The 14,363-nt window shown below is 38.5% G+C and overlaps 3 protein-coding genes across 3 annotated transcripts; 2 read left to right on the forward strand and 1 right to left on the reverse strand.

The window, feature by feature from the left end:
• Positions 1 to 1,681: 1,681 nt before the first annotated feature.
• LOC135631306 (uncharacterized) lies at positions 1,682 to 6,258 on the forward strand. The gene is made up of 5 exons (XM_065138865.1): positions 1,682 to 2,031; positions 2,646 to 2,806; positions 3,227 to 3,257; positions 4,661 to 4,754; positions 5,689 to 6,258. The coding sequence occupies exons 1-5, from the start codon at positions 1,747 to 1,749 to the stop codon at positions 5,778 to 5,780; spliced, it is 663 nt and encodes a 220-aa protein (XP_064994937.1). The 5' UTR covers positions 1,682 to 1,746; the 3' UTR covers positions 5,781 to 6,258.
• Positions 6,259 to 6,399: 141 nt separating this feature from the next.
• On the reverse strand, positions 6,400 to 7,797 carry LOC103974099 (uncharacterized). Its single transcript, XM_009388854.3, has 3 exons — positions 7,684 to 7,797; positions 7,445 to 7,594; positions 6,400 to 7,344 (listed from the first exon to the last, which is right to left on the reverse strand). Exons 1-3 carry the CDS (start codon positions 7,795 to 7,797, stop codon positions 7,288 to 7,290), a joined length of 321 nt encoding a protein of 106 aa, XP_009387129.1. The 3' UTR covers positions 6,400 to 7,287.
• A 1,784-nt stretch (positions 7,798 to 9,581) lies between these two features.
• On the forward strand, positions 9,582 to 13,145 carry LOC135632149 (ras-related protein RABA5c-like). The gene is made up of 2 exons (XM_065140613.1): positions 9,582 to 9,998; positions 12,556 to 13,145. The coding sequence occupies exons 1-2, from the start codon at positions 9,668 to 9,670 to the stop codon at positions 12,867 to 12,869; spliced, it is 645 nt and encodes a 214-aa protein (XP_064996685.1). The 5' UTR covers positions 9,582 to 9,667; the 3' UTR covers positions 12,870 to 13,145.
• Positions 13,146 to 14,363: the final 1,218 nt, after the last annotated feature.

The raw sequence follows: 14,363 nt of genomic DNA on the forward strand, positions 1-14,363 counted from the left end.
CCCTCAGTAATCCCTCTTCCGATCGCCCCTAAGCTTCGAACAAGGAGGTTTCATTGGCTGTCCTTTTGCACCTCTTCCTCCCACTCCCAAGGCGACACGTCCTGTACTCGAGCAGGCCTCGGTACCCTCTGCGATTTCATCAGTTGACAGGGAACCGAGCTCGGTGTCCACTGCCTCCGATGCCGGAAAGTTGCATCCATGCGTGGCACCCATCTTCCGCTTGTGGCTGCAGGACGTTTTGCATTGCTAAAGGCACGAATAATGCTTCCGCAAGATGATAGGTGTGGAGATGGAGAGCATTGCCTCGCTCCATGTGAGGTGGGGGACGTTGCTGCGACTTTCTTGTCCCCGGGTGGGCGACCACTGCGGCCTCTTCTGGTGATCCATCTTTCACGTTTGTCGTATGCCGTCACCCAGTTGCATCATATGCAACCCTAACGACCCGTAAACATCGAGAGATGAACACCGCACGAACGACGGCGACAGCGATGCGAATGCTGCTGTGTCGATAATATAAAGCATCAGCTCATCATGGTTCGGGACAAGCCTTCTCCTTTCTAAACCCCCCGTAAGCTTGGCATAGGCATACGGCTACAGCGGCGGCACCGTAAGCCATGCATGCATCCACCGCTTTAGCTACAGCGTCTCCACCTCCGTCCTACTAGTGGACCTCCGTCGTCTTCCTGCGCATAACGCCAAGGTCAGAGCCCTCTCAGGAGTCATGCACTTGGATCTGCCGGCATACGCTCCTCGTGGAATCAGCACCTCCCACCCACTATCGCTGGCGGCCAGCGACGCACAGGACGCTAATGGGAAGGAAAGGTTACGCCAACATCACATGGCGTCGGAGACCACGAGCTGCCTCTATAAAAAGGGTTCCGAGGCGATCGATCATGGGTAAAACAAACACACCGAGGCCAATGGGAGAAGAGAGAGAGTACAGCCTCGGCATGCCGCCAGTGAGAGTCCCAGGTGAAGGCTGTACCCTCTCTCTTCTTCTCTTGGTCTGTGATGCCAGTCATCTCTTCCTGTTTCTTCCAGGTACAGACAGTGTCATCTATCTGAAACATGAAATCTACACACATCACTTGACAAGTGCAAGAACTCTAATCGCCTTTGGATCTTCCTACATCCATCAGAGAAGATGAGCTTTCTCTTTCTTACTTGTCTTTTTGGTTCATTTCAAGATCCTACACCAATCGAATTTAGGTTGGCAATTACATTCCAGTCTGTAACATAAATATGGAGGAAGTCTATATGGTGCAAACTAACTACACACAGACATAGAATTATGTTGGTTTCTTTTCTCTTGAATTAATTTGTTTGTGAATTAGATAATATTTTATCACACCTAATATGACAAATCAATAAATAATTGGCTTTTGTTATTGTCCTTTATATATATATATACATATATACATATATATATGCATATATATCCATAAAAAAACTCAAATATTTAGAGTTTTTTTATGGATATTAACGATAGAAATATTTGGAGATCACATAAACAATAAATACATTGCAATTTTTAAGGACAAAAATTTGTCATTCTAATTCTTAATAGAGACCCAAAGAAACCGAAATATCAATTGACGTTAATACCCTCACGGAAGCGTAAGCATTGGCATCGCTGTTAGGGGCATTAAGGTAAACACGCATGACCATCACGGGACAAAAGAGCATTGACAGGTGCGGCGGTGCTCCGACCCGTGCCCTGCGTCGCCGTAGCTTCGCGTTCTCCCCATGTTGCGAGGGGTCGTCCGGCGGCAGCCGCCGCCCTTGGGCGGTTTCAGCCTCCAGCAGTTGCGGTGGGGGCGCCCAGGCATGCCACGCGTCCCGCCGCTGGGCAAGAAGGGCGTGGAGGGGAAGTCGGAGTGGTGGGCGGTGGACGGGGAGATGCACGAGATCGGCGAGCACGTCCCTCACCGCGAGCGGTTTCTCATCCCGAGGGACAACCTCCCCAACAAGCGCCGCAAGCAGATGCGGGAGCAGTTCATGCGCCGCACCCGCCTCGTCCTCAAGGATTCGGTAATGCCCATTCCCACCTACCTGTTCTTGTGGATATCATCACTGACTCCAAAGGGAAGACGAGCACACTAACTATTATGGGGTCGTTAGAAAGACCGAGTTTTTATCGAGGCTTTCTTAGTCCTGTTGTTTTGTAAACCTTTAAGAGACAAATCGACAAACATTAAGTGAGCATAAACGGAAACATAGTGTTTTGTTCATCACACATGCTTGTTTGGAGGATGCCATCTTTTTTTATTATATGAAACGTTAAATCTCACCTTGTGCGGTGATTGAGAAGCGGCCACCGTTCGCTGAAAGCAATTTAGGTTGCAGAATAAATCGCGTGTCCTGATATAAACTGTTGTCATTTTTATTTTTGGGTACATGTTTGTTGGTAATATTACATAGTTCTCAGAATGTTGAAACTTCATATTAATAACATTGCTAAATACTTTCTTTTTTAGTTGTGTGTAGACATGCCTTTACATGTTCAAATATACAGGTTCTACTTCATAACTTGGTCTTCTGGTTCCTCTTATATTGCAAACAATTTTAAGCGAATTACGCTATCATCAAAATGTGCAATAATCATGTCACACAGTTTGAAGATGCTAAGTCCAATTATCTTACAGGAGCATGAACCTTGGTGTAAAAAGTACATGGAATTATATCAAGAGCTTAGGGAGAATTGGGAAAGGCTTTACTGGGATGAAGGCTATTCGAAAAAGATTGCACAAGATCATGCCAATTATGAATCTTCCGAAGATGATGATTTGGACTTTTCACCATACAGGTATAGATATTAGAGATCTATTCGCAAAGTATGCTTTCTACATGAGAACTATATAATGAGATTCTTACATGTTAGTTGGGACTGGAATAAGTTACACCTTTATTTGGACCATGCTCTCTCTCTCTCTCTCTCTCTCTCTCGCTCGCTCGCTCGCCAATTTAGTTGACAGTCATGGTTAATTCATAAATGAAAAAATAATTGATAATGGGCCACTGCTGTTTCTTTTCTTTCTCTAACATCTTCTACATAAGTAATAATGTGGAGGGCTAATGCTCGTAGGCAGTTACAGTTATTCCGTGTCATGTTTCTACAACATCTGAAGTATATGATTCTGGTCAAAGAGTTAGTCATTTCTAAATTTGAATGATCATAACTTTTAAAAAACTAGTTCAGTTTATGTACTTCGTTTTGTTGTTGCAGGCAAAGGCAATCACATGCCGAGCTAAATAAGGTACTGCTATGTTAACTTTTGGAGTTCTTGCTATAGTATGCTTTTGTGATGTTTCTTTTCGAAGTTTCTGGTGGATGATATTTTATAGTTCTTGTTACCATTTTTAGCATGTATGTATATCCAGCTTAGCAACATCATAGTATCGTTAGAGAAGATTAGAGCTAAAGTAGATATGAGCAAGGAGCATGATGCTCTTTAAAAGTTCTGTTGAGTCGTTTAAGGATTTCAGGCCGAAAGCTGATAGTATGCTTATCTTGACCGTTTGTATTGAGATGTTGATGATTTTGATTGATACATTATACTTGATTCAGCATGTCAAAGAATCCATAGTGCATCAGTTTTACATGACTAATAGTAATCATCATGACTTTCTTTTCATTTGTCTTTTATTTAGATGTAATTTTAAAGTAATCCATATTTTTCAAATCGTCATTGTTGGTGTTTGAACCATTTAATTTCTGCTGAAACCATCTTATTCTAGGTGAATTTTGCTCAATTGGCTTGGATACAAATAACCAATGACAAAACTTATCTGCCTGGACTGAAACCATAATTGCTATACACTCATGACATGCTATATCTTATTCTCCAGATAGGCTGATTGCCAAATGCCTTTCCTGAAATCTGTCTTCTAAATCATCTCCATTGTATTTCTTATCTTATGTTCAGTAGTTTATTGGCTGCTTACCTGTTGTAATTTTCTTATCTGATTTGTATGATTTGTTTGCTTAGAAAAATCACTTAAGCTATCCTTTGCCTAAAAGCAGCTAGTACAATGTGTTATAATTTTGAACACCCTGAAGTATCATTAGTCATTAATTAAATGTTTTGATAATGCCATTTTCCTTTAACCTAGTAACTCTTCTAGATAAGGATGAAGGTAGAGATCACTGTTTGTAACTGTATTAGAGACTTTGAATAACTTATCAATCATGATGGAAATGAAATCAATATCATCTGTAAGCCAGTGAGGAAATTATTCATTTAAGAAAACAAGTCTGATTTCTGTTTAATATTTTTTCCTGGTTTAAATATTTATGGAAACCTGACATATATTGCTACTGCTAATTTAGACTTGAGGCATTTAATGCCTCTGTTTAACTTGAATTCCCAGGTTTTTTTGGCAACAAACTTTTCCCTCATTTGTGTAAAGAGAGATTTTGTTTGATCAACACTTTATTGTATCCTTAGGTGCATAAAAATTTTGGCTAGAGGCGAACAAATGCATATTTCTCTTTCTTTCTTGAGGATTTGATATTGATTATATCTTTTAAAAAATGAATTCCAAATGATAGGAGCCTATCTTTCCAATGCAAGCTAGGTTTCATTGTTGACATGGGCTTTATCTAGTTAGTATCCTGTGACTTCATGATAAAGTATAGAGTATCCTCTTCTGAATGCAGGAACAAGGTCTCCAGGGAAATGAAACACGGCAAAGGGTTAGCCAAGTACGTGATAAATTTGAATATGACAGAGAAAGAAGAATGAGGGACAGAGGTTGGTCCTTTTCTTGGATTTCTCTATCTTTTCTTTCTGTGAGGCCCTATGCACTTTATTATCTACTCTATCTTGTTTGTTTATAAATGGATTTAGTGGAAAAATTGATGTCTATTATGGTGTCTGATTGCCCTTGCTCATGCCGCTGGAACTTAAATCCTTGACAACACGCAATGTTATTTATGCTGCTCCATTTCCAGGAATGATGATTTTATATGTGCTTTTTATCAGCGTCAGAATTTCTTTAAGGTTACATAGAGTGAGCGCCGATGCAGTTCAGAGACAAAGGACATCTGTATTTGTGATGATGACAAAAATTTATAGCAAAGAAATATGCTGATTCTTGGTGTTTTTTTTGTATTTCAATTTGCTTTTCCTAAGTTTCCATGTAAGATTCACCTTTGCTAGGCATGTAGCTTGCTCCATGCCTAGGCTCGAGAGAACCTTAGACCTCAGGATGTATCCTTTAACAACATTTAATTATTTGATGAATTTAGTCTACATGATACAGTGGTCCAGCCAGTTACTGAGATTCCTAGGTCGCCTCTCTGCCAAACTATAGTATAAATTGCATTCCTAGGATATCATCTTAGTCAAATGCCTTTTGTAAGCTAGTCTTTTTCTCTGCTAGTGTCATTTTTCCCCTTTTAACAAGTGTACAATCTACATTAATTCGCAACAGAACTGGACTTTAGAACTAACAAGGGTTAGTTTGGGTTTTCAACTGATGTTCGTAGGCAAACTACTTGAACTAGTATAAATGTCAAAGACTCAAATACCATGGTATTTGATTCTTCTCCACTTCAGAACATTTATTTGTAGCATTGCCCACCCATGATATTTAATAATATTTGAAACTCTTATGTACTTGGAATTCCATAGACATCTTTCAGTTCTTTCGTGTGGTCTCTGACACCATTCCTAAATCATGCAGCATTTGCTCCTATGAATACGGATAATAATTTTAACTTCCAAGATCGAAGTTCAAGGGTTCGGCCTTTCAATGCCAAGAAGTTCTTCCCTTAGCCTTTCAGAGACTGAGCAATTGGCACTTAACGGGTGGTGTGTCTCAAGGTTCCTTGTGTTCACAGTTACAGCTTCTGACAAGTAAAAAGCAGTTTTTCTCATGGAAATCATGGATGCGTCTAGTTATATTCAGCTACAAAAATCAAGGTGAAAAATCATGGAACTCTCACTGCTTGAAGCAACATCCTTCAATCTAATTCCTCTACTTGGATAGAGGATGATGTAACTGTTATCCAGCTTGGTCGGGCTGCTTCTACGAAACTGACTTTTAAGTTTGCAATCCCTACTGTCATCTTTTTCGCTATTTTACTAAACATGAGAAATAGTAGCCTGTTATGTGTCTCTTTCTGTCTGGCAACCACTCTTAGATTCTAGAAAAGCAATATTTAGATCTAGTGGAAATAAAAGGAAAATGTGATGCTTATCAGAATTTGCTAAATTTTGCAGCACAGTTATTTAACCTGTTCAATTTGTTTCATTCTAGCTTGTCAGTTCCTTTATCATCTACATCGCTTAGACTGTGTGCATCTGAGTTTTCAAGTTGATATTTTTCTCTGTTATATTGTACAGACGACAAATGTCTAGTTCTTGCAAGTTGAACTACACTAATTACTAGGTGGTGTACATCAAATTGTTTTATTCTAGCTTATCAGTTCCTTTTATCTTTTACATCAATGAGATGGTAAGTATCTGAGTTTTTGAGTTGACATTTTTCTTTTATATTGTAAAAGTATTTTTTTTCTAGCAAAGTCAACTACACTATTACCTGTAGCATACATCAACTGTATTAACTAACCTCTCTCAACTTATTCCAAGTTGAGAGAGCTTAGTGATTTCAGGTTTTAATATGCAGGTTTCTAAGGAGCAGAGAGGATGTTGGATCGAGTCTAATGTAGAACTTGAGTCATTGAGATATTGGATTTTGGTACTTGAGGTAGAAATATCAATCTCATCATCATTCTCAAGAAGAAAAAGGAGTTCATGGCAATGAAACAACAATGTTCATTTTATATGATCTCAGTTACATTGTGTTTGAAAATCATGTATCAGCATTTTCTGTCTCCTCTTTTACTTTATAGAAATTTGGTTTCACTCTTGGAGAGTGGGAAGGACTAATGGTACCATATCACCACAGCCTTTTGGAGACATTAAACAGCTCCTTGTCCAACCCTTGCACTCTTCTGCTTGCAACTCCCAACCTGATGAAAGCTGGAGGACATGTAAGACTCTACCTGGTTTCAATGGTCTTTAAATGCCAACTTGAATGATACTATTGATTGACTAGTATGCTGTGTGTGTCATAGATAGTGGCAGATTGTGAGATCAATGCATATAGATTTCAAGCACAACAACAAAGTCTACCAATACCACCTCTCCACACTGCTGAAAGAAGGAAGGAAACATGCAAAAAAGTGCTACAAAAACTACACCTCTACTGATGCTCATCTTCTTCACCCTCACTACATTACTTCTACATCCTCTCTCTCTCTCTCTCTCTCTCTCTCTCTCAAGCAATGCAGTTGAGCCCCATGCATCCTGACACCAAGCTCCTCAGCAGCATCTTCTGCAATCAATGTTAGAACACAACACCCAGGATGTGATCTTTGCTCTAAACTTTGGTAAGCTATCACAAAAGAACACAAGCATAAAAAGACTAGGCTAACCCTCTCGGGCTTCTTGTGGAGGAGCTCAGGTGGAATCTTGTACAAGTCCTCGTCCACAGCCTTGGGAGCTCTTCCTCCTCTTGCTGTGGTCTGAGCTGCCACATCACACACCCTCCATTGCTTCCTCTGCTTCTCTCCTCCTCTCTTCACCTTGTCAACCACAAATCAGTGAACACCTTTGAGATCCTACAACTCAATGCAAAGCGTTACCTGGCAACATTCAACAATATATAAAGAACCTTTCTCTGGTGATGCTGGTGATGTTGATGATAAGCTGCTCTCACTGCCATGCGCAGATCATCCCAGTTATCCCAGTCCCCATACGCTGGAATGTGGTGCCTGCTCATCATCATCTCCTACAACCAGAAAACAGCACGCTGCACTCTAGTACTGGTGCTTATAAAGAAGAAGCGAGAGGAGAGAGAGAGAGGAGAGGAAGCAGTGGACTAGTAAGCAGTAGAGAGAGGTCATTGTCAATGGCACAGAGAGGCATGACGTGGCCTCCTCACCGAAGACACTATTCCCCCTCAGCCGAGTGTTTCCACTGCTTCTTATGCTCTGCTTTATGGCTTCCATCCCAAAGCCACCGTAAGGTTGGTTTCTTTAATGTCTCCACGCTTGGATTGCCGAGTCCATCAGGTGTTGACGTTTGAGCCAAAGGAAAGCTTTGCTCTGCAGCTTTGAAGGCCAAAGCTTACTGGTCTCCATCTTCATCTCTTTCCGGTCTGTCTTTCTGTCCTTCCGGTTCTATCGAAACCAAGACCTTGCTTGCTTGTAATGGGATTCCATTGCAGTTTTCGTGCGATCAATCAGCAAACAAGACAGTGGGAGTGTAGGACTTGGGTTGGGAGAAAGATGGAGATAATAATTATATATATATTATCCATTATAATTAGTTATCCTTAGTATTTTAAAAAATTATATTAAAACATTTATGTTTACGAAAGTAAAATATTAAGATTTTTATAAAAAAAATAATTTAATGAAATTAAATATTTTAATTTCATAAATATAATGATTCGAATGTATCTTTTCAAAATAGGAATGCTAAAGATAATAAATTATAGGGATAATACATAATTAGCCTGAAAAGTGATAGATTTTAGTAGAGCTATTTATTAACATTTCATTATACACATCCAATTTATATCCAAATTATTTTTTAATAGACTAATATTTAGATATCAGACGATTTGAAAGCTAAGATCTTTAGTAAATTTGAATTTATATTTTTTTTATTTTCTATTTAAATGGATAAGCTTACACTAACCCATCAATTTTGGATTGAATTTGATTTTTTTTTTTCTTGAGAGGTATACAGAAAAAAAAAACTATTAGGTAGGGATAAAGGAAGAGCAAAAAAATAAGAAAATTCACATAATATATTTTTTATCAAAAAAATAATCTGATTTATATTTCATATGTTAAAGATGATGATTTGGCATTCGAATGAATAGTGGCCTTTTTGTATATAACCTTCAACCTTTAAATGAGTTCACAATGCCCAATAAAAGCTCCCAACATAATACCAAAGCAAAGAGATCTCAAAGTCTGAGCTGAGCTATCTTGTCATCACTCGTGTCAGTGATCGTGACACCATTTGTCTACTGAGATGATTTAGAAAAGTGATGGCAAAAAGGCTCTATGATCAACTTAAATAAAATTCGAGCAACTTTTAGTGGGGTTTGGAAATTAGTATAATAGAAAAATAGGTGCATAAATATATTGGATAAGATAAAATGCATTGGGTATTATATTTAATGTCTTTATTGTTTTTGAATAGTAATAATTGGTTGAGCGTTTTTGGATGCTGACATCTCTCTTTTTTGGTCATTTGCGAAAATTGAAGGTTTTTTCTGATAGATCGCATAAAAAAAAGAGAAAGGCATGCATGCATACATGTAAGAAGGATCCTTTTTTGTTATGTATAAAGATAGGGACTTTTTTGGATACTCACATCCCTTCTGAGTGAGAGAAACGCTTTTCAGTCATTTGTGATAATTGAAGGGTGTTTCTGATAGATTGCATATAGGAAGGGTCGTTCTTTGTTATGTCTTAATACAGGGACGTTTTTGATAAAGAGCCAAAATCTAATACCAAATCTATTGCAAACCACCGAAATCACAGCTCACACACACACACACACTTGTCTCTCTACCGTACGAAGCTCATGTGGTGAGTCAAAACGCACTCAGTGGGAGGAGACGAGGTTGGGACGCGGCAATGGAGGAGGGGGAGGACGGGGAGCAGTACCTGTTCAAGATCGTCATCATCGGCGACTCGGCGGTGGGGAAGTCCAACCTCCTCTCCCGCTACGCTCGCAACGAGTTCAACCTTCACTCCAAGGCCACCATCGGCGTGGAGTTCCAGACCCAGAGCGTGGTCATCGACGGCAAGGAGGTGAAGGCCCAGATCTGGGACACCGCCGGCCAGGAGCGCTTCCGGGCCGTCACCTCCGCCTACTACCGCGGCGCCGTCGGCGCGCTCGTCGTCTACGACATCTCCCGCCGCACCACCTTCGACAGCGTCCCCCGCTGGCTCCAGGAGCTCGAAAGTATGTGTACCTACAGATGATGTTTTTGACCCTTGCTTATGCTTTCCATCTGCTATTGATTCTTATCTCCCCGTCGATCGATCTCGCCTAAAAGTTGGATCTTTTGTTTCCCTCCGTGGTAGATCTGACTTCTTGCTTTCGCTTTATTCCATTAATAGGATGACGAAAGGCTAAATCAATTGATGTTATCTCATCAAAATTGGGTTTTTTTCTACCCCTTTCTTCATTAGATCTCATAAATTTCTTCTATTACACTTGTTGTTGTTCTGTGCAGTTTAATGTCTTCAAAAGGGAGTTATAAGCATATATGATGCTTTGGGATACTTTCTTGAATGAAATCTTATAAATGGAGAAAGATAAAATAAGTTCAAGTCATGGATGGTCTACTTTGCAATATACTTGAAGACCTGCCATAGAGTAACAGTGGAACTGGTATAGGGATCAAACTTCGAAGATTTGTTGCATGAATTGGATAATTGTGTTGATTGAATAGTACTGTAAATTATTGAAACAAATAGACTTTCAATACCCAAATTTTCTCTTCAAAAAAGAAACTATCTACATATAGTGTTTGTCGATACCATCTTTATCTTTCCGGAGGACTGCTCAGGTTAAGAAGTCTCTATGAATGCCGTGCACAATATCCAATCGATATCTATCAATGGAAACACAAAGATATCAGGAGCTGATGCTAATTTTTAGCCAAAGAAAAATTTACTCAAGAAAGTAGGATTAACAAATTTGATGCTGAATTCTGTAGTTGAGCATCGAGCAACCTTGTTTTAGACTTTTAGTAAAATTGAAATTCCTCATTTTTTGGATGACATTTAAATGGACATGGATGTAATACTATGGCCTTAGTTTTCTGTTTTGTCAACCAATTATTGTGAGAACTATACTACTTTGAGTATGAGATAAAACTGTCGTATGATCATTGTGAACATCGTTATTAGGCCTTTTTTGTTTTTATTGTTGTCGTTGTAGGATCCAAAGGACACCATAATGGATGACCTAAGGGGCAAGCAAAACATCCGACAGTGCTTTGCGTTCAATTAGGATAAAACTGTGCAATGATGAAGAATAATAACATGCACTATGCAAAAGCATTGAACTTAAACATCATATCAGATCAATGTTGATATTAATAAATTTAAAGTTTGTGTGGCTGAGCATATACTTTGTCAGTATCTATCATGATGCGCTGATGATAGGAAAGCTTAGTAGCCACATTAGGAAATGAGGATAGCTCTGTTTTTATTATTATTTCAGTGTTGGCTAATAATTAGAAGTGAGCTACTATTATAAATTGGAAATACATTTACTTCTTGCAGAAAGTCAATAACGGCCAACTAAACCGAGATGAACAATCCACTGAGAAGGCGATATAAGATCAGTCAACAGAAGAGGCACAGAGGATTAACAATATAAATAAGTTCGACAAACTAGTACTCTAGTGCTAAAAGAAGGTGAAGGTCTAAAAATGCCATGTAGATTTGCCTTACAGAAACAGAAAACGATATTCAGATTAGACTTGTTTTATTGCAGTTTAATTGACTAAAAATAACTAGTTATTGACTTATTGCAGAAGTCCACATAGATTAGTCTGACCCAAAAGTTAAAGTCTATCTTTCATACTTGATTTTCCTTGCACCTCATTGCTCACTCTGCAGCAATTGATTAAGAGGGCTTTTTAACTGATAGTGAATTCTGGTAATTAGTCCAATGTGTCGGTGTGATCAAGAGGAAGGTCACTACTAGTATTTCTTGTTATGTTAATGTAAAATATATCTTCTTCATCATGTGATAATTTTTTAGGCTCGTCTTTGTGTTACTTGTAAATGTGTTTTTGCCTATGCCTGTCAATGGGTGATTATATTAATAATTAGAAGCCTCTGCATTTTTTAAACCCTCCACATTTTACTTTTAGGAACTCAATCAAGCTTTGTTTATATGTAGATACCAATATACTTTTCTTAGTTATTAAGTATCTCCTTCGCGTCCAGTTACTGTCTTCATTTTTGGTTAGTGAATGATGTGATTATAATTTCTCTAAGAACCATAATGTATGTAGGATTGAAGTGAAACACATCGATAATACATTAAAAATCTTGTTAATTTGTTCTCATCTCTTTGTTTCTGAGGACATTACTTGCAACTTCCATATGTGTCAATCAGCAACTCATGAACCCTGCCACAAAATTTATCTTACCGAGATGGTGTAAACTAAAAGGTTTTGTTCAGGCTACTGGATGTATATGTAGCTCAAACTTCAAACTGATATAAACTGAGAATTTATATCTCAGATTTTATTGGTTATTTGAAATAAACAATCAGGAAAGCTACAAGTTTGCAATCGAAATTGGTTGACTAAAAACTAAATTGAGACCGAGATTATATAATCATAGATATCCTATTATATTAGCTTCTCATTGTGTTTTCAGCAGCTTTGCTGGTGTCTTTTCCAGATTCATATGCATGTGTTCTTTAGCATGTTTGATGATTGATATTATCCTATGAAATGCCATGTCTATATGTATTCTGATCGAACATAATGCAGCGCATTCTGATACAACTGTTGCGAAGATGCTGGTTGGCAACAAATGTGACCTGGACAACATCAGAAATATATCTGTTGAAGAAGGAAAAAGCCTTGCAGAAGCTGAAGGGCTGTTTTTTATCGAGACCTCGGCTCTAGATTCTACAAATGTGAAGAAGGCATTTGAGATTGTCATCAGGGAGATATATAACAATGTGAGCAGGAAGGTCCTCAACTCGGATTCCTACAAATCAGAACTGTCTCTGAACAGGGTGAGCCTTACCAGCAATGGGAGCGATGAGACCAAGCAGACTTCCAGCAAGACCTGCTGCTGAAATTTTTTCTGTTAGTCCAGAAAATACAACAGTGTATCAAGAAATTTCTCAGTCTCCTAATTCTGTCAGAAAGTGGTTTTTGTTTGTCATGTTAGTGAGAGTTGTTCGATTTTAGTTTTCTCATAAGTCATCAAGGAGCCAATATCGACATACGTCTGAACAAGCATGTAATATTCATCGTTTATTGTGGTTCCGGCATTATAGGGTTCTCATAATGGAGTGGTGTAGAAACTTGTTATACATAACACTGCTTTAATACATTAGAAGTTTGAAAGACATTCATTTGTTTATGTTCTTGAAAGCCTTCATGTACCTTTTTCTTCTTGCTGTTGATCTGACATGGTAGACATGGAAGGCTTGCAAATTTCATGTAACCTTTGGCAACAGGGACAGGGTGAGATTTAGCTGGTACTAACATTTTCCTAACAATTTTCATCCTTTGTATTCTGCTATTAATCATTACTATTACCAAAGCCTGGGCAGAAATGGACAGTGGTAGAACATGTTCTTTGTGAGTTAATTCCCTTCTTAGTTTTCTTCTGGGAACTACAGTAACCTGGCTACCCTTTAGGAAGATATTTTCTCAGATTGCTGGTCTGCATCCCATAATAATGATCTAAAACCATCCTAATCATTAACCAGTACCTTAATCATCTATTAACTGATCAAACTTTCATACTTAAATTTAATGTTCTTTTAGTTGTTCCCAAATCATGGAGACAACAACCATTTTGTGGCATCCAGGTTAATTAGGTGTGGAATGAGAAAAGATTACTCTCCTAGTTGGTTGACAGGGATGTTTGATCACTTCATGCATTTGGATTTAGACAGCTCAACCATGATATAGACCACCACCACATGAAGAAGAAATAGATTAATTGTGAGGGGATGTGAATGCTTCACCAAAATCCAATTATATATTGGCCAGCATAGTCTGATTACTGAATCATGATCTACATTGAGAATGAGATTGGGACTCAAAAGTCCAATGCAGTCTGGTTCCTGAAGGTCCTAAAAACTACTAAAGACAAATTTGATCCCAGAGATCCACATCATGTCATAATGCAATAAATACCAAGTTATCATCATCTCCTTGTTGCTTTGGTTACTAATTAGCTTTGTAGAGGCAATGCAGAGACCTTTCCTACATATTTCTCCAGGTTTAGAAGAGTTGATCATGTCCAAAAGATGAACTCAAGATTCAAGAAAGGTATAAGGAGAAAAGTGGTGATGAAACTAACAGACCAAGGTATGATTTGCCTGTTTAATTTCGAACCGAAGATCCTAAACTCTTTGGAGAGAAAAATATTGATCAACTTTTATATTGTAATGCTTGAAGGCTATGACAATTGATGTTCCAACCACCAACAAGTTTAATTATAATGCTTCGATGCGTGGACTCAATTCGGCAAAGTAGGTCCATGATCATGAGTAATACATCCAGGTGCATAATTAGTGAAGAACAAGAGAGGACAAAAGGAAAATAAAAAGCAG

Source organism: Musa acuminata, chromosome BXJ3-2 (assembly GCF_036884655.1).
Source record: "Musa acuminata AAA Group cultivar baxijiao chromosome BXJ3-2, Cavendish_Baxijiao_AAA, whole genome shotgun sequence".
Lineage (NCBI taxonomy): Eukaryota > Viridiplantae > Streptophyta > Magnoliopsida > Zingiberales > Musaceae > Musa > Musa acuminata.

Coding starts and splice junctions, on each gene's coding strand:
- LOC135631306 (XM_065138865.1), top strand. CDS start 1,747: ATGTTGCGAGGGGTCGTCCGGCGGCAGCCGCCGCCCTTGGGCGGTTTC. Junction 2,807..3,226: donor TTGGACTTTTCACCATACAG/GTATAGATATTA, acceptor TTGTTGTTGCAG/GCAAAGGCAATCACATGCCG. Junction 3,258..4,660: donor CACATGCCGAGCTAAATAAG/GTACTGCTATGT, acceptor TTCTGAATGCAG/GAACAAGGTCTCCAGGGAAA.
- LOC103974099 (XM_009388854.3), bottom strand. CDS start 7,797: ATGATGATGAGCAGGCACCACATTCCAGCGTATGGGGACTGGGATAAC. Junction 7,595..7,683: donor ACCAGCATCACCAGAGAAAG/GTTCTTTATATA, acceptor GTGGTTGACAAG/GTGAAGAGAGGAGGAGAGAA. Junction 7,345..7,444: donor TCCACAAGAAGCCCGAGAGG/GTTAGCCTAGTC, acceptor CATTGATTGCAG/AAGATGCTGCTGAGGAGCTT.
- LOC135632149 (XM_065140613.1), top strand. CDS start 9,668: ATGGAGGAGGGGGAGGACGGGGAGCAGTACCTGTTCAAGATCGTCATC. Junction 9,999..12,555: donor CTGGCTCCAGGAGCTCGAAA/GTATGTGTACCT, acceptor AACATAATGCAG/CGCATTCTGATACAACTGTT.